The 18,418-nt window shown below is 44.9% G+C and overlaps 2 protein-coding genes across 4 annotated transcripts in view; one reads left to right on the top strand and one right to left on the bottom strand.

The window, feature by feature from the left end:
• The window catches only part of CHN2 (chimerin 2), a 304,029-nt gene extending 294,935 nt beyond the window's left edge, over nucleotides 1–9,094 (top strand). Inside the window, exons 10-13 of the mRNA XM_077775468.1 lie at nucleotides 60–137; nucleotides 2,649–2,786; nucleotides 4,438–4,543; nucleotides 7,304–9,094. Coding sequence (XP_077631594.1) covers nucleotides 60–137; nucleotides 2,649–2,786; nucleotides 4,438–4,543; nucleotides 7,304–7,475 — 494 coding nt within the window. The 3' untranslated portion in view covers nucleotides 7,476–9,094. The remainder of the gene's footprint in view (nucleotides 1–59; nucleotides 138–2,648; nucleotides 2,787–4,437; nucleotides 4,544–7,303) is intronic.
• On the bottom strand, nucleotides 3,597–7,687 carry LOC144241032 (uncharacterized). Of its 3 annotated transcripts, none has more exons than XR_013337944.1 (4): nucleotides 7,552–7,687; nucleotides 7,076–7,125; nucleotides 3,893–4,263; nucleotides 3,597–3,784 (listed from the first exon to the last, which is right to left on the bottom strand). XR_013337944.1 is itself a non-coding variant. In XM_077775469.1 (3 exons), exons 1-3 carry the CDS (start codon nucleotides 7,685–7,687, stop codon nucleotides 4,018–4,020), a joined length of 432 nt encoding a protein of 143 aa, XP_077631595.1. In that variant the 3' UTR covers nucleotides 3,597–4,017. The 3 variants fall into 3 exon arrangements, 1 of the variants encoding a protein (XP_077631595.1); XR_013337945.1 differs by having other exon boundaries at nucleotides 3,597–3,750; XM_077775469.1 differs by having other exon boundaries at nucleotides 3,597–4,263.
• Nucleotides 9,095–18,418: the final 9,324 nt, after the last annotated feature.

Genomic DNA, 18,418 nt, shown 5'->3' with positions numbered 1-18,418 from the left:
ATACAGAATTCAAGTCATCTGTAGATATTTCAGGAAGCTAAATCTCTTTTCTCCCACAGGACTGAAGTCAGAAGGCCTTTACAGAGTCTCCGGGTTTGCCGAACACATTGAAGATGTCAAAATGGCATTTGACAGAGGTGGGCTTTATCTTCCTTGAATGCCGAATGACTCGTGCTTGGCGCCCTTTCTTTCGGAAGCACATTTTATTCATAGTGGGAATGGGTTTCCCCATTAGCAATAGCAATAGCTATATTAGCAATAGCTACTGAGAGCTATTGCTCAAGAAGCCACGGAATGATGGCTTTTACAGATCACGTAGTTCTTCCCCTTTCTGGGGGAAGTGTTTCCTTAAAAATTGTGGACAAGTGACTCTGTGTGTTTAAAATAGTTCTTGAATGGGCCGCCAGCATCTGGTGCCGTTATGACTCTTGATTTGGTTGCCCAACATTTATAGTCAGTACACATGGCACCTCGTACATCCCCAGCTGAGGATCTAAGTGACGCTTCTCTTTCCCCCCAGAACTCCCAAGAACAGAGCGTATGGATGGGGGTATGCCTAACACTGAAACAGGGGAGGCTGGTGGAAGTTTAGGAAGTAACCACTTTTGTCGTTTATAACTGTGACACAGGTTCTCTGGGCCACGTTATCTTTTAGGTCAGAGAACTCGGGAGCTTGTTAAAAGCAGGGATCACCAGGGGCTGCCCTGGGAAGTCCCTGAGAAAGCTAGGTGAGCCCAAGAATCTATATTTATTAATTTTTATTCAAGTTATTTAAACAGAAAAACAACGAACAGCTCACCCATTTTTCCCAGCCCTCACCGCGTATTTCCTGCAATCACTAATCTGTTCTCTGTATCTATGAGCTTGGTTTTGGTTTGGTTTGATTTAGATTAGATTCCGTGTATGAGAGAGATCATACAGTATTTCCTTCTCTGTCTTATTTCACTTGGCATAATTCCCTCAAGGTCCATCTGTGTTCCCACGAATGGCAAGATTTCACTCTTTGTTATGGCTGAATACTATTCTGTTATATACGTAAACCACATCTTCTTTATTCATCCATCAGTGGACACTTAGGTTGCTTCTATGTCTTGTGAACAATGTTACAGTCTACACGGGGGTGCACATTTCTTTCGGAATTAGTGTTTCATTCTACATTTCTCCTGAACAGTCCAAATAATTGTAGTGAAGCCACTCAAAGGCTGGAACCCCTAGCCTCCTAGAGAGAACCTTCTCTCTGTAGAACAGCAGAGGAGGTCTCTGATGACCTGGCCGCTGCATCTATTCAGGCTCATGGCCCATTCCTCCTCCCTGTGTACTTTATGCCCCTGCAATCCTGAAACGCACCTTACTGTTTTCACGAACAAGTACTTTGGCTCACGTTGTTCTGTCCATCTAGAATGTGTTCACATCTCTGCCTGGCAAACGCTTACCTATTAATCAGGTGTCAGTTCAAGTGCTTCCTCTTCCATGAATCCTCCCTGAGCACCCCACGCTGACCTAAGAGTCTGACTGCCCCTTCCTGTGCCCCCCACCCCCATGTTTTCACATGCCTCCCAGCCTAGCAAGCTTCCCACTTCCTTGTAACTGTTGAGTTGGATGCCTAACTCCCACTCTGACTAGAGCTACGGGAAGAGAATACATGATTTTTTTTGTCTTTGACTCACCAGGGCTTAACAGTGCCTAGTACGTGGTAGATTCTCAATAGGTATTTGTTAAATCTGTAAGTAATGGGATCAGACGACATATCTGCTACGCTCACGGTTTTCTGTACATCGGCAGTTTTTTTTTTTTTATCCTCGAACCAAATTTGATGAGACATTTGTTCTTTTCTCTATGTAAAAGAAAATGCTAATCGTCTCGATAGGATTGTAACTTTAAGTCAAAACATTTCTTCAGAGTGATGGTAAAAGGGGCACCTGGGTGGCTCGGTCAGTTGAGTGTCCGACTCTTGATTTTGGCTCAGGTCATGATCTCACAATTGTGAGCTCAAACTCTGCGTTGGGCTCTGTGCTGGGCATAGATCCTGCTTAAGATTCTCTCTCCCCCTTCCAAGCTCACATGCTCTCTCAAAAAGAAAAAAAAAAAAAGGTTAGAATACACCATTACCTATACATGAAGGAAGGTCACGGGTTCCCAGATTAAAGTCCTAGGGACAGAGAGGAAAGAGCCAAGATAAAAGAAACGTCATGAGCCTGAAAGAGAATTGAAACTGAAGATAGTCAACTATTATGTTGTGTCTGTGATCTTCAAATCCAAAGAATATTGGCATAGCTATATAAAAGCTTCTCAATTTTTTAAATTATTAGGTCAGATTAGATTGCTATTCTACTATGAACTTTTGTGTCTGGAATATTAATTACTATGTTACATTTCTATTTAGCAAATTACCAGAGGCTGGGTCCAAAGAACGACTTTCAGTCAATTTCACTACCTTCTTGGCCACACTTACTCTCAGACCCAAAACCACTTCCCAAACGTCTTTGTGTTCCTTCCTCCACGTCAGTGTTATTAGAAGCAAGAGTAGTCAGCTGGACTTGTACGGGCGCGTTGCATTCAATGTTGGATCTGTTTTTTTTCTTTATGGCCATGCGTTAACTTGGCGAAATAGGTCCTAACTAGGCATTGGATCATTGATCATTTTTCAGATGGTGAAAAGGCAGATATATCTGCCAACATCTATCCAGACATAAACATCATCACTGGAGCCCTTAAACTGTACTTCAGAGACCTACCCATTCCTGTTATCACCTATGACACCTACCCCAAATTTATCGAAGCAGCGAGTAAGTATTGAGAGCCAATCTTTTATTCATACCAAATTGTTAAGTATAATGCTTTTACCCTCAAGACAATTAAAACTCAGGACTGTTTAAGTTACTGCATGAGCACCTGCTTTGCCAAGTGAGGGCACAGTGACAGAATTCATAGAAAACCAGGCACAGTTCACTAGCTGAGTGGAACCGGTACCAAGCCAACCCCTCAGTGGAGAAACTGGGCACCAGGCAGTTCTCTCTGCACATCATCGTCGCTTCTATCCTGGGAACCGGCACAGTCAGGGCTGTGCAAGAATGTGCACTCTTTTGCAGAAAGCAAGAATGTTTCTGTAGTAAAAAGTCACATGTTCTTCAGTGAGGACTCTACAGGTTAGCTGCTTTCATCCATTAAGCAGACCCTCCATTGCTAATTGATTAAAGTCAGGCCCCAAGTTTTACCCACCGATATTGTTCAAAATTGATAACACACCAAGAATCTACTGTGTCGAGCACTAGATCAAGACCTCTCGATAACATCCTCTAGTTTAAGCTTCTCATCTACCCGACGAGGCAAACCTCATGATCCCATTTCACAAAGCAGGAAAGCTGGGCTCAGAGAGCTGAGCTCACAGGGCCAGGAAAAGAACACCATCATCCTTAGTCGTCTCTCTGCCCACAGTTGCGCATTTAGTGTCTGGCACGTGGGCTGACTGCTGTCAGGAGAGAGGCGTGGGTGGGGGGGATGGGAAGTGGTGCTGCACTTTGCCCAGGAACAGATTGAGGAAGGAGAGGTTCAGGTGCTAGAATGCATGACACAGAAATCAAGCACACCGTGAGGAATTATTTATAAAAACTATATTTAAAGGTAAGTATACTCATAAGATGCCTGATGGGAACACAAGTGGGCAGGCTGGGATTAGTGCAAGATGTACTTTCCTGATGAGCTGTGGCCCTGTTTCCTGGAAGGAGCGTTCTCTCCGGGGTCCTGGTGGTCCTGAGTGGAGAAGGTTCTGGCAGCAGAGGACCCTCTACCCCAGCAGGAACAACAGGGGAACGTTCTTTGAATGGCTGCCAATACCCATTAAAAAGCAGAAGCATGCACGTTTCCTCCCTTTGTTAATGCGCCTAGTACCTACCTCCTAACCCAGACTTGACAGCGGGGTCAACCATGCCAGCATTTGGGTGAAAAGTGCCATCAGTGCGGGCTCAAGGGGCTGGCTCACTGGCCAGCGCCCTGGCATATTCGGTCACGGAAGCATATTCAGTCGTGGAAGCCTGCCGGGAAAACACTGCCAGACGACATCCAGAGAACGCTGCCCTGTGTGATCTGGTTTACGTTAAAGCTCGTGCCAGTGAGATTTGTAGTAAACCCAGCATTCGGAAGATGGGCAGAGCACGGTCTGTGCCAGCAGAAAGCATCTCCCAGGCTGCACCTTCCCGGTCCAGCCTCCTGACGCCCACCCAGTGGACACTGAATACATGTGTGGCTCCCAATGTCCAGGCCGTTCTAGAATAAAGCAAGACACAAACAAATGGATGAGTTTAAGGGAAAGGTTACCTGCAATGGCCTGAACTTCTTTGACTTCCCCTCCATCTGCAGTCAGAACCAACCAAACTTGTTACTTCTCTGAAAAGATGCACGTGTCCGCGCCGCACTAACGCCTTATGTGTGCTCTTACAGAGATCTCCAACGCAGATGAGAGGCTGGAAGCTGTCCACGAACTGCTGATGCTGCTGCCCCCTGCCCACTATGAGACCCTCCGATACCTGATGATCCACCTCAAGAAGTAAGCCAACACCTCCTTGATACGTCATCCACAAACCCCATCTGCCTGGGATGGTGAACACATCAGGAAGGGTTCATAAACTTTGTCCCCAACCCCACTGAGTACACAGACGCCTTTGAAGCGAACCATGCTGCCTTCCCTAGGCCAATCCCATTGGTCACTGCTAGAACCCTCCCTCCGTGCCGGGAGGGGCTCCATACACTTTAGTGTGTGATCTCTGTGAGGTAGGTATTGTTAGGGGCCTCGGGTTACAGATGAGATTGCGGACATTTGAGGAGGTAAAATAACTGACGTGAAGTGGTAATGTGAAACCAGATTGAAATCCAGGCGGTCTGATCCAGAGCCCACACTCTGCCTTAACCATTTGTCTACACTGCGTCCACATCCACATGTGCCTCCCACACATGCCCCGTCCTCTCTGCGTTCTGTTCTTCCTCGTCTCATTCTCATTCCAGACTCCTGAACCTTCCTTGCTCCTGGGCAAGCACATTCCCATCCCGATCCCTTGTTTCTCTTGATGTATTAGTGACCGATCACCGAGTAACAAATTGCCCCAAAAGTTGGAGGCTTAAAACAATCAAGATTTACTATCTGCAGTCTCTGGGATCAGGCATCCAGGTGGAGCCTTGTTGGGTGCTTCTGGTTCAAGGTCTAGAGTGAGGCTATGGTTGAACTGATGGCCAGGCTCACGAGGGGAACACCCACTTCCACACTCACTCACGAGGTGGTTGGCTGGATTCAGTTCCTCAAAGGCCATATGACTGGAGGCCTCACTTTCTTGCTGTTTGCTGGAGGCCACCCTCAATGCCCTGCCATGTGGGTCTCCCCATGGGCAGCTCACAAAATGGCAGCTGGCTTCCCTCAGAGGAGGCAAGAGCACCCAACATGAAAGACAGTCTTTCTGTAACCTAATCTCAGAAGTGACGTCCAATGGCTTTTGCTATATTCTGTTTGTCAGAAGCAAGCCACTAGGTCCAGCCCAGCCTCCAGGGAAAGGGATTACACAGGAGTATGAACTCCAGGAGGCAGGGATGACTGGGGGCCAGCTCAGAGGGTATGCACCACAGACAGCTAGGCACTGTGTTATCTGCAGAGATGTTTGGGTATTTACAGTCTGGTTCCAGACTCTCTTACCTCAACTGTGGGTTTCCTTCACTGTACATATATAATGAGGTCAGTGAGTTGGTCTTTGAGATGTTGGAGGGATCAGGGCATTTCTGTGTGCTGTCCTCTGTGTTTCTGGAAGACCCATGGCCGTAGCTCCTTCACAGATAAAATGAAGCCAAAACTGTCTACATGGACTAATTTACGTTCAGGACTAATCCATTCAGTAAGCGAAAGGAAGCAAGCTGAGAATACTGTATAAACACTAGGTGTTGACGTTTCTATTTTTCTACCTTACAAAACCTATTAAACATTGTTGCTCAGATTCAGGGTGATCAGAGATGTGATAACATTTAGCTCGGAAGGTTTCTGTTTTGATTGATTTATTCAAGTTAAAAGTGTGAGTAATTTTGGGGCAAGTAATAGACTATGAAGGCCAGCCTGGTTTTTAACTAGCTATAAAGTATTTCTTTAGAAAGAAATGAGTCCCAACTGTTATTGTTTGGAAGGCAAAGTATCATTATCAGGAAAAATGCTGATATGTCCCAGCTGGACCTTTAATGCCAATAATTTAGTATTTTTATCATGGAGGGTTTGCTAACCATCTTGTCTGGCCAAACGTGGGCGGTGGTGCCTGACTTAACGGGGAGATGTGAGCAATCTGATAGTGAAGAATGTCCCTCCTTCCCACCTCCTTAGCTTTGTAACACGAAAATAACGCAAGCCAAGTTGAACTTCCTAAAATAATGCTAAGTGGCCAATCTTAAGCAGTTCCAAGAGAATAGAAATAAAGGCACGGCCTTCCACGCAGAACCTAAACCCGGTTTAATCCTCTTTTGCCTTCTTTCGAGAACCTATTCTCTTTTAGGTTCATTATGAACCTCCAAAAAGCTCTGTTCCTTAAAGGAGGAATCTAGGAGACTGTAATCTTATTCTACTAGGAAGACAGGGCGCCAACTCTGGAGTTGGAATTTTATTCTTAAAGGCTTTGCTGTTCTCATCTGGATGTGGAAATGATGATTTTCGATTCCAACAATAATTACTGCTCCAGACCTCATCCTGTGGGAACCAGAAATAATGTCCAAGTGCTTTCCTGTCTGGCCACCTTCCAGCCTTTCCCCTGTCCTGTGATAATGGTCTGCCTTTTCCTACACTCACGACAGTCCCATCCTTCAGTAACCTTGCTCCTCTGATACTAAGCCTGCCAGCACACCAGGAATCTGCCATCAGCTTCGCTGATTATGAGCACACAGACCGGTAGGAAGCAGCTATGGGGGAAAAAAGACTTCCATACAAGCCCAGACTAAAATCTGCATACACTGTGGACCAGCTAGAAACCTGCTGCACCTTCCAACCAATATTCCCTAATCGCATTCCCAGATTTATTTAGGAAGGACTGATTTTCTCATTTTAAAGATGTATCTGTACCAGATTCGCGAAGTAATTTACTTCCATAGGCCGCAGGCAGTGTCCACGATCTAGAAAGGAAAACAAAACCAGACAATTACCTTCCTAAAAATACTTTTCTATAATTCTGATTCTCCCTTTTCTAACTTTCGCAAACCGGAGAAATTCGCGGGAGCATACGGGCATCACCGGGATATACATCCGTCTGCAAGTCCATGTAATGTCTCTGTGTATGTGCTCGTTTCATAGGGTGACGTTGAATGAAAAGGACAATTTCATGAATGCTGAAAACCTGGGGATCGTGTTCGGGCCCACCCTGATGAGGTCCCCTGAGGACAGCACCCTCACCACCCTGCAAGACATGCGGTACCAAAAGCTGATTGTGCAGATTTTAATAGAAAACGAAGATGTTTTGTTTTAATCTACCAGGAAAGTGAGCTGAATGGCCCCGGCCCCGTCTAAGCTGATAAGGCTAAAGGAGTAAAAGCATTTCTTACACTTGGCTTGTTTTCCACACAAGTGACAGCATTTCCTGGACCACAGCGGACTGTCAAGATGGCTCCTGGGTCTCAGAGACGCTCTCATCGTCCACGTGAGAAGAGCAGGGGTGAGAGTGACCAAGGGCCTTGTCATGGGTCTTCGTTGTGCCTCCTACATGTCTGTTTTGCTGGAAGAGTGATTAATAAATCTTTCTCTAACCTATTAAAAAAGGCAACGCAGACCTTTAAGCTTCAGTCTTATCAGTAATAAAAGGGAATTTTAATTCATAGAGGTACTTGATACAGTTATACGTTTTCCACTTACAAAAAGAAGACAATTCTATGTTAAATGTTAAATGAGACTTATATTGTAAAATGGATTTTTATTTTAGCTGCAAGAATGTTACTTTATTTCGGCAAATAGAACTCAATGCAGTGCATTGATTATGACCCCGTGTACCTTGTCCCGCTTCTTGCTGTGATTCCTGAAAAAAGTTTACCATGAATGCAGTATTATCTTGACATACCTCTGTCCTTACCCGTGCTTCGCAATGAAAGTTCACCGGCCACCTGTGTCCCCGCTTTTGATCGTTTTTGCTGTTAAGCACACTGGCAGTTTGCTGTCTTGCGGTATAGGTTTATAAGGAATTGTAGTACAGTCGGAAACATCCGTGCGTTTTCCTTCCATAACAACGTCGTGAAATCCCCAAGTAGGTTTTGGCATTGGGTGCAGTCTTTCTATATCATGTGTGAATATCCCAGAATAGGCAGAATGTGGTCATTTTACATAAAATGATTCGGGAACACTGGTTGAATCTGGGCCACGTAAAAAGTGAGCACTTTCCCGGTTTCATTCATTTGGAAATGTCGGTCACATTTCTGTATTTATGAAGAGTGAATCTGCAGAATAATTGTTGATTTTTCTTTCATTTTTGTTTTACAAACAAGACTATTTTTAAAAGTAAGAATGAGTAAGTTGGCTTTTTACAAATATTTGTTCCTCCTTGATAAAGTAGCTCTGGACGGATAATTTGACTTTATTACTATAGCTCCATCGTATTGGTTATATTTATCTTAGCATGAGCTTTTCACGGCAAGATTTCTGTATTTTGTAACCTAGGCAAAACATTTAAGGCATCAAAACCTGTAAATCTAATGTTTTTCTGCAATCCAATGACTGACAGTGTCTTTTCCTCTTGATTGTCTTGAGCCAATCCATGTACTTACTCAGTGGTCTGGTTTTTGGGCAACCAGAAGAGAATTACTGTGTGAGAAGTGAGCCGGAAGGAGGAGGGCAGTGCAATTGGTGTCCCGGACGGTCCCAGGGGCCACGCGGATGGGCTCCGTTGGCACACGGGGGAGGGGGGTCAAAATGGTTCTGCTGGGTCCCTGCTTTATGATGATTTCTCCCAACTGTACAGACTTGTTTGTTGTAGCTTCTGTACTTCTTGATACTGTCAAAGAATTATCTGAAAATGGTTTTATTTTGTGAAGTGAATAATACTTTGTAATTTATGATAGTGTAAATGGAAGGAAAAGCATTAAATGTATTAAATTCTTCTGTCTATCGTTTTGGAGTGTGCGAAGAAAACCGGTATTGGGGAGGAGGGGGAGAATGTCTCAAACATTGTTCCCAGATGGGTTTTGGCAGTAGAGTTTCGCTCGTCACCAAAACATGAGGAGGAAACAGAAACAACCCACTGAGCCCCCACCCTGCTGCCCACCCCCGTCCTCCACCGTCCCCTCTGGAGGGCCTACTTGGGATTAGGACCCTAATGCTGTGCCTTCACTGCCCCTACGACCTGTTGCGTTCATGTTTGTTTTTCATTAAGAGATGGAGTGTTTAGAGCAAATCACCCAACATCATCGCAGGAGAACAGAACAAGAGTTTTTCAGCCAGAAAGACTGGAGTTTGAATCCCAAATTTGTCTGTTATCAGCTGCATATGACCTTGAGTTTGGGAATGAGTTTGCTCATCTGAAAAACTGGGAAAAAAATGTTCTGGTTGTGACATCTTTGATGAAATGATGATCTAAAGTAATTAGTAACAGTTATTTCTTAGTATTACCATTATTAAGGGTGATGGCTTTGCAGGGGAAGAGATCTAGGGTGGGAAGGCAGAAGCATGAGAAGGGTTTGTCCCAGGTTAAATCCAAGTTCAAGTAATAATAAGGGATATTATAACAGGGCGCTATAATATGTAATGAGGGTCACCTGACTCCTTTTCTCAAATGTGATTACAACACCTGATCCCCTCTCCCTTGCTTTAGTTTGAAGCCTGCTTGCCCACATTTATCTCCCCCACCATCTGGCAGCCTGACATGGCTCCTCTTACCTGACTTGAAGTTCCTGCCACTGGAATAACTCGAGTAGTTATGACCTGAAAGGAGGCAGCACCATTTCCAGAAACCCACTATGGTCCATAAGTGGGTTGTGGGAGGCACGACAGGGGGAGAGTGGGTGGGAGAAGACAGTTCTGAGGAGGGGAGGAGACCCCTTTTCTTTCTCCCATTAACATAAATGGGCACCCGGTCTCCAGAGCTGGGAGGGGGCTGGTGCTGAATTTCAAGGATAACAGGCTCCGAGGGCAGAGAGAGGGAGGTAAGGAGAGCATGGGACAGTCATGTACCACAAAGTTCAAGTACTGTCTTGGCTGTCCTGATTCCTCCTAAAACCCCAACTCAGCCTACAAATTCTCAAGATGTATCCAGCCCCAAATTTATAGGGAATCTTTTGGTTTTAAAAATGTACATTAATTTTCAACAGATATTTATCAAGCCTGTATTAATGGGCCAGACACTATGAATACTTGGAGGCAAGGAAGAGGCTTATCTCACTGGAAGAACTAAATAAGTCTGGCTAGAGGGAGAAAGCTGGTCATGTTGAGGATTTGGTACTCTAACATCAAGAAAATGGGTGCCACTAATTTTTTTTAATAGACTTAATTTTGGAATCGTTTCCTATTTACAGAAAAGTCGCAAAAGTACTACAGAGAGCGCCTGGGTACTCCTCACCCACTTTCCGCCAATGTTAACGTCTTCTATGACCACAGTACATGATCAAAACTAAGAAACCAACAGTGGCACATTACTATCAACTAAACTTCAGACTTTATTCTGATTTCATGGGTTTTCTACCAGTATCCTTTTCGTGTCCTGGGATACAGTCCAGAGCCCCACACTCTACTAGCATTACTGGGTGGTAAGGGACAGATGACACAATAGTTTACATTTTTAAAAGATCACTTACTCGACTGTGGATTCGTCGGCAAGCATGTGGGCAGACTGGGGTAGGGAAGGTAGATGCAGTTAGGTGTTCTTGTTGTACAGGACTGCGGTGACTTGGCCTGCATCGGGTGGTGGCAAGGCAGAGACAGCTGGCAGTCCTATTGAGGAAGTAGAGTTGAAAAGGTTTGGTTATAGATTGGATCCAAGAATGGAGGATGATTCCCGGGTGGCCTAATTTGACAACTGGGTAGTATTGACAAAAGAACACAGGAAGAGGAGCTGGAGGTCTACAGGGGGGGTGGGAAAATAGAGGGAAGATGGTGGGACATGGTGACACAGAGATCGCTGTGACGTTTCCAAGCAGAGATGTTTCATGAGCAATTACATTGATGGACCCCAGCTGGACATACGGATCTGGGAAGGTAGCAACTGAAACCATGGGTCTGAATGAAAGTACTCAAGGACACAGATCAGAGAAACAGGTGACAGTCCTGACTCCGAGTTCTGTGGAGCACGAACATGCAAGAAAGAGAGGGACGGGCAAATGAAGTCTGTTATAATGCAGTAAAATAAAGAGCATCTCATGAGTGTGGTTCAGAAAGACTCTCCCTGGTCTTCAGGTTTGTCTCACACTGTCCTGATCCATTTCTTTGCCCCACTTAGGTTTATTTTGCGACACGCAAGGTACCATGTTCAAACCTGTGCGTTGGAGGAGTTTGCTTAGTTATTCTGTAAATGCAGATGAGCTGGAGTCATTTTTCTTTTCTAAGTGGAGTTGGAAAGAGGTTATCCTACTCACAGACCCCCTTCACTGCCTTCCTGCAGTTTGACAAAGTGCTCATCCAGCAGTAACCACAAAGTACCTCGACTGTGTATACATCTATCTCCCACCGAAATACAAACTCCCTGAGATCAGGAGCCGAGGATCCCACTTGCGGGTCAGGCACCCTCCTGCGCAGTCTGCACATCTCCACTCAATGGTCACCTCCACGCTGAGCCCTTCCCTGGCTTTCCCAGACATAGAATGGAGCAGGTACTGGCCACAAACATGTGGAAGCACAGGAAGTTTAGAGAACTACAGAGTTGGATTTAACCAGAACATACAGTGGGAGGGAAGAGGAGGGGAAGTGAGATTAAACAAGCAGGACTGTGCCAGGGAACAAGGAACCTTGCAAGCCAAGCACAAGCCAAACTCAGAAAAGTCTGTCTAGGGACACAAGAAGGATAGACCAGAAGACGGAAGACTAGGGATATGGAAGCTAATCAGGAAACAGAGGCAAATGTCTGTGTGAACTTGGCTCCCCAAAGCCAGGGGGAGAGATGAGGGATGGAGAAGAGTCATGGACAGGAGAGAGATTTAAGAGGCTGTTAGGACCCACTGATTTGATGCCAGAATTGAAAGGAAAAAAGGTGTTACACGTGACCCTCCATGTCTGGTGTTTGCAACTAAGTGAGTATTTAGGAAGATAAGAGGATATGAGAAGGGGAGCAGATTTAGTGGGGGCAAATCATGGGTTCAGTTTGCAGATGCATTGTGATGCTAATGGTTCGCCCATGTGGAAATGTCCAGTAGGCAGCTGGACAGGTGGTTTTGGAGCTCACGAAAGAGGGATGAGCTGGTGGTAGATATGGCCTGGTCAGATTTTTGGACAGTTGAAGTAAAGAGAACCAATAGTAGGTCCTGAGTAAGAAGAAAATCCAAGGGGCAGGCAGAACAAGAGAACATTGCAAGGAAAGTCAGGAATGGCCAGGAGAGGAAGGTGGGGGTGGGAGAAGACAGAACTTCAGGGATGGAGGGACCACCAGAGTCAAATGCTGTTCCAAGATGCTAAGGTAATGAATCCCCTTTGGATATGGCAACTAAGGAGTCCCCTGGAACTTAACAGAAGACTTTCAATGGGACAATGCAGTGAAAGGCACCCTGCTGAACCTTAAGGAATGAATGGGGGTGAAGAATGAATTCCTACAGTCAGAAAAACAGACAAAGCTCTCTTTCCATAGGTTTGTGCACCTCACATGTAGGATAAATCATCTATGGAAGCCCATTTTTCATTGTCGCCAAAAAAATTACTACTTTAACATACTTTCCTAAAAAATTACATACCTTAAAATCTTCATAAAGAATTAAGCGAGTATGACTGGAACAGATTTTTGGTCACTCCAGTTACCAGGCATGAAACTTGATTTTTTTCCTAAATCCTAATCAGCAAAATGGATATAATCCTGGTTTTGTTCTAGTTCCCTAGTCTGAAAATGGGCATAATAACATAATGTCTGTTCTCTTCTCCCTATCAGAGTGGTTCTAAGGATCCACTGAGATCCTGAATGTGAAAACAGGAGGCTCACTATAAACTGTATAGCAATGTACAAATGTTGATTCCCATACACAGTACCATCCCTCCAAAACCAATCCCCTGCCGGGCGGGGCAAACTCATGAGTTAGTTCATTAACTGGCAGGGCTAAAGGATGTGGAGGATGAGAGGGAGTGGAACATTCCTGTCAGGGGCAACATGGGGCTACAAGACCAGGACGTGCAGTCCAAATAGCCCGTCAAGGAAAGATATTAAGACCCCAAAGCCAATGTAGAGAAGACCTATGGCAAGGCAAAAATAGACCTCATCAAGCCAAGGGTTCGGGGCCAAGGACCAAGTCATAGAAAGCATGTGTGCACAAGCCTCTGTGTNGGAAGGATGGGGAAATGGGGTTCCTTCCCAAGGGGTCATTGCTAAAACCTAGGAGATTTTTATGGACCAACAGGTTCATGACCCTGGGAGAGGTCAAATGGCTTGTCTGCGCCTCCCCCCATCCCAGGAATAGTGCCAATGTGACAAGATCAATAAAGTACCAATAGCCCATATGGACTGCTGCTTGAGCATGGATGACTGACTTCTGGTGATAAGGAGATAACCACTAACCTATAAGAAGTACCAAATTCAACAGAAGAGTGTCTGCTGCACAGAACATAAAACTGATGCAAAGGGCTTGAACAATAAAGACAGTAAATATCTCAAAAAGAATCCAAATGTAGAGCATCTCCAAGGATGGTGCGGTCTTTCCACTCCAACATGCTTCGTATACTGACCTTGCCCGCAGGCGTTGATAAACATGGTTACAAGAAGGCCACTGCAAGGAAAAGCAGGACAACGACTCGTCCCGGGTGTCCCACTTAACAGCCAGAAAATCTTTCCCCTCAACAAGCATCCCTTCACAACTCACTGGCCAGAATTACCTCACAGGCTTATGGCTGAACCAGTCACTAGGAAGGGGAAAGATATCACCGCGAATAGTGTGGACCCGTGTTTCACAACGCGGAGTCCTGTGACCAGCAACGTTATAACCTGGGATTTGTTAAAAATGCAACTTCTCCAGCCTGACTCACCGAGTCCAGGGCTGGAGCCTGGCAATCTGGTTTCAACAGGTCCCCCAGGTGACTCCAGTGCAGGGTCAATTTGAAGAGTCATGCTTTAAAACAATCAGGGTTTCACCTGACCTGGAGGTAAATCCCCTTCCTCTCGCCAAACGTCTTTGGACACCTGAAGCAAATCGGGACATGTTAACAAAAAGAGGGCAACAGCTTTGTGGCACTGGGGAGGTTGTTTGAACCCTTACAGGCTCCAGAGGACTTTTCACACCCATAGACCAACGTCCCCAAGAGCCTTGCCCCCATAACCACTGAACCAACTCTATCTCTAATAAAATATCCTCTCACCTGAAAGCTTCCTGAGGGCAGCAATCTGGTCTGCTTTGCTCACCACTCTACTCCAGCTCCCCACTGGCACCGTGCCTTGCACACAACAGGCACCCCAACCTTTTCGAAATGAGTGGCAGAATCCTTCTACAAATACTCAAACGTCCTGTAATATTGGTGCAATGGAAGAGGGGCTGATTCCAGAAGCAGGAGAATCTGCAAATGCATTTTGATGGACTCTTGTCCACCATATGGAGCACTGCCTAAATATCTGAAACTTTTAATTATTGAAGCTTTCCAGTTACCCTTAACTCACATAATTTTTACCATAGTCTTTCTTTCCTCTATTGGGTAGGAATGATTAAGTGTCAAAATAAGTCAGTTTGGAGAAACTGAAAATCTAAGTCTCTAGTTCAATTTTGGGCTACACAGCAAGTAATAGCTCTATTGGGCTAGGATCGAGTGCAGTGTAGACTAGGAGGAGGTCAGGTGCTGGGTCTCCATGACCCCAGTGGTTACATCCAAGCTCTACTACTTTCTCATAGTGCAACTTATGGAAAGTTACTTTACTTATTAAGCCTGTTTTCTTCGTCATTATAATGAACTGATATCACCTATTCCATGAAGTTAATGAGGCTTAACATCATCTACGTACAGCATTCAATATAGTAACTGGGGATCAGAATAAGCATACAAATGTTTGTCTAAAAAAGAGCTTCGGGAAACTCTTATAAGAATGCTTAGACCATCAGTGTTCGTTCGTCTATGCTATCAGGCGTCATCACTTACTGCTGCCTAGATTAGAGTCAAGGAATTTTACCCATTTACTGCCTGGTGAGTTTTTAAAGCCGAGCCACACCCGGCCCAGGCTGGGATATGGTGGAAAGGCAGCATGGTAGCTCTATAAGAGCACTGGATTTAGAGCCACAAGACCTGGGTCGGTCACAGATCAAGGCTTTGCACATTTCTGAGCCTCAGGTTTCTCCCCTTTGAAACGTGAAAATTAATCCCTGCCTGCTTGACTGGCCAACCCCACAGGGTTATCGCTGAGGCCAGATGGCGCGGGAGCAGGTGTGGGGGTGCCGTCACACACCTTCACAGCACAAGTTCAGCTTCCGGGGCTGCCGCCCCCAAGTGCTGCCCCTGGAGCCCCACGGACCACCCTGAGGCTTCAGATCTCCACTTACGTGACTTCTCAGTTGCTGGCACAGTGGACCACTCCCTTCTTCTCAAAGCTCTCTCTTTCTTGGCTGCTGCGACCCCACCCTCACCCCCATCCTCTCTGCTCGATGCCTCTGCCCATTCTCCTTCCATAACTGTCCAAATCCCTTGACATGCCCGCCAATGCTGTTTCCTGCCCTACTTTATCCACAGGCGATCCCAACCCCTCTGGCTCTGATGCTATCTGTCAACAAATAAAATAATCCCTAAGATTCAATAAGCTACCCAGTGCCCTGTAACAGATCCCTTCTGCTAAAAACCAGCTAGCATGTGACCTATTGCCCACAGCCAAGAGTCCGGATGAACACTCCGTGACTCCACCACTCAGCTCTTTAAAATCCTCACATCTACCATATTTGCGCTGCATCGAAAGAATTTAAAAATTCAGGATAAATACAATATAGCCATTCAACAATTCTCGACATTACTCAGTGCTCATCATAACGGTACTCTTAATCACCCTCACCTATTTCACCCGTCTCCCCCTTTCAACCTCTCCTCTGGGAACAGTTAGTTCTCTGTACTTAAGAGCCTGGTTTTTCGGTGGTCTCTTTCCCTCTTTGCTTGTTTGTTTTGTATCTTAAATTCCACAGATGAGTGGAATCACATGGTTCTTGCTTTTTTCTGACTGGCTTATTTCACTTAACATTATACCCTCCAGATCCATCCATGTTGTTGCAAATGGCAAGATTTCATCCTTTTTTATGCCTGCATTGTGTATATGTATCCACATCTTCTTTATCCATTCATCTGTTGATAGACAGGTTATTTCCATAATTTGGCTATTAGAAATAATGCCCTAAACATAGGGATGGCATGTATCTTTTCAAATTAGTATTTTTGTATTCTCTGGATACTCGGTAACAGAACTATTGGAACGTGTGGTGATTCTATTTTTAATTTTTTGAGGACCCTTCATAGTATTGTCCACAGAAGCTACCTGTATACTTATAGGAAGACTTTTATCAGGTCACATGCAGTATCCTATTTAATATGGTGCTTTAAAGAACTGTGCATTAGTTCACTCTTTCATTTTTTAGAATCTTACCTCAAGCTTTGAAATCATCTATAACTGTCTTTGCTTACACAGTCCTTATTCAGTTTGTCTCATAACTAGAGTGACACTGCATTCTGTATTTTTCTTTTCTCTGAAAGCATCTGAATAGGATGGGTAAGGTAGTTAGTGTTAGTTTCAGCTGCAAGCAGTGGAGAACCCAGATGACAACAGATTAAACACAACAGAAGCTTAGTCCTCTCTCATTTAAAATTCCAGGTGGATGCTATGGGTCTAACATGGTAGTTCCATGCTCACTGGGGTCCCCGGTTCCTCTTATCTAGCTGTTCCAGTGGGAACTTCCCTCACACAGCACGGCCTCCTCCTACATGCTTCATTAAACTCTGCACAGCTCTGGCTTCTAAAGGACACCCCTCCCCTAACATCTGTCTCTGTTTGGATCATTCAACCTGGCTTGGGTCTCTTGCATGTCTAAGCCTTTCTGGGGTCCCACTTGGCCCGTAGTAATGCATGCACCTCTTCCATGTCATTGGTAGAGAACAGCTTAGTCAGTACCCCACCACAGCCCTCTGCTCTTACCTTTAGCATAAGGCAGGTAATTTTCAGTCCCCAAACTCTAGGGGACACACACCAAGCTCTTAGAGGGGTTCTGTGAACCAACCTCCTACCCCCAACAAAGCCTAGGCTTTCCTTCATCAAAGAACAGTCCCACAGTAATCAAATATTCTCTAAAAAGAAATCCTATTAAGCTTCTTGCTCAACCCTCTATATCCCCCTGTATATAACTCCCAAGGTGGGGATGGTAAACTAAGGGTCACAAAAAAGGGTCATATTCTTAGCATTCTCTGCACCTTTGGGCTATCATCTACCGTGCCCAGTCTTTGGGGCCTTGTTTGGAACTTGGTGACGAGAAAAGTCTCATTAAAAATCCTGTAACATATATCATTTAAATAAAGATATGTTATTCTGGCAACCAGAAAAAAAGTAGGCTTTGCAAATAAATATTTATGCAGTTGGAAACAGACTATCTAGCTGTAGGAAATGAACAGAAGTGCAGATTCACCTGATAGATTATTATCTATTGGCAAAGACTATCCGATCACTCAATTTGTTCCAGAAAACAAAACTGAAAAATAATACAGCACCTATCCACAGTGGATTTCTTAAATTACTCATGGTATTGCTACATAATGGATACCACTCAAACATTAATAGAAGATGTTTCTATATTTATTAACTTGGTAATGGTTCACAGGAGGCTGACCTAGAAATAGCTCTCAATACTGAGTAATAATGGAAAATACAGACTATGACCCTATCACTATTTTTTAAAACTCTATCCAGTGCTTCTGGCTCATGCAGTGAGAAGAAGTAAGCTAACACCGTCATCCTTGATTCCTCCATTTTTCTTACCCTCTACCAGCAGAATACTAGTGAAGCCTATTGGCTTTACACACCCATAACCACCTCCTAAGTCAGCTTTTTCTGCTTTTGCCTCCCCCACCCCACCCCCGGCTCCCAGGAGTCCATCCCAACACAACAGAGGGATCCTGTGAAAATACAAGTGTGATCTGGTCCCCACACTGCCTAGAACCCTCCATTGCCTCCCCATATCACTCAATAAAATCCAGTCTTCACAACGGCACACGAGGCTTACATACATGACTTACCTGAATTCCTGTCAGCTCTGGATCACCTCTGATCCAGATCAGATCAGATCAGATCTGATCCTG

The sequence above is a fragment of the Crocuta crocuta genome, unplaced genomic scaffold (genome assembly GCF_008692635.1).
Source record: "Crocuta crocuta isolate KB4526 unplaced genomic scaffold, BGI_CrCroc_1.0 scaffold197, whole genome shotgun sequence".
Taxonomy (NCBI): Eukaryota; Metazoa; Chordata; class Mammalia; order Carnivora; family Hyaenidae; genus Crocuta; species Crocuta crocuta.
This window is presented reverse-complemented; position numbering and strand designations above follow the sequence as displayed.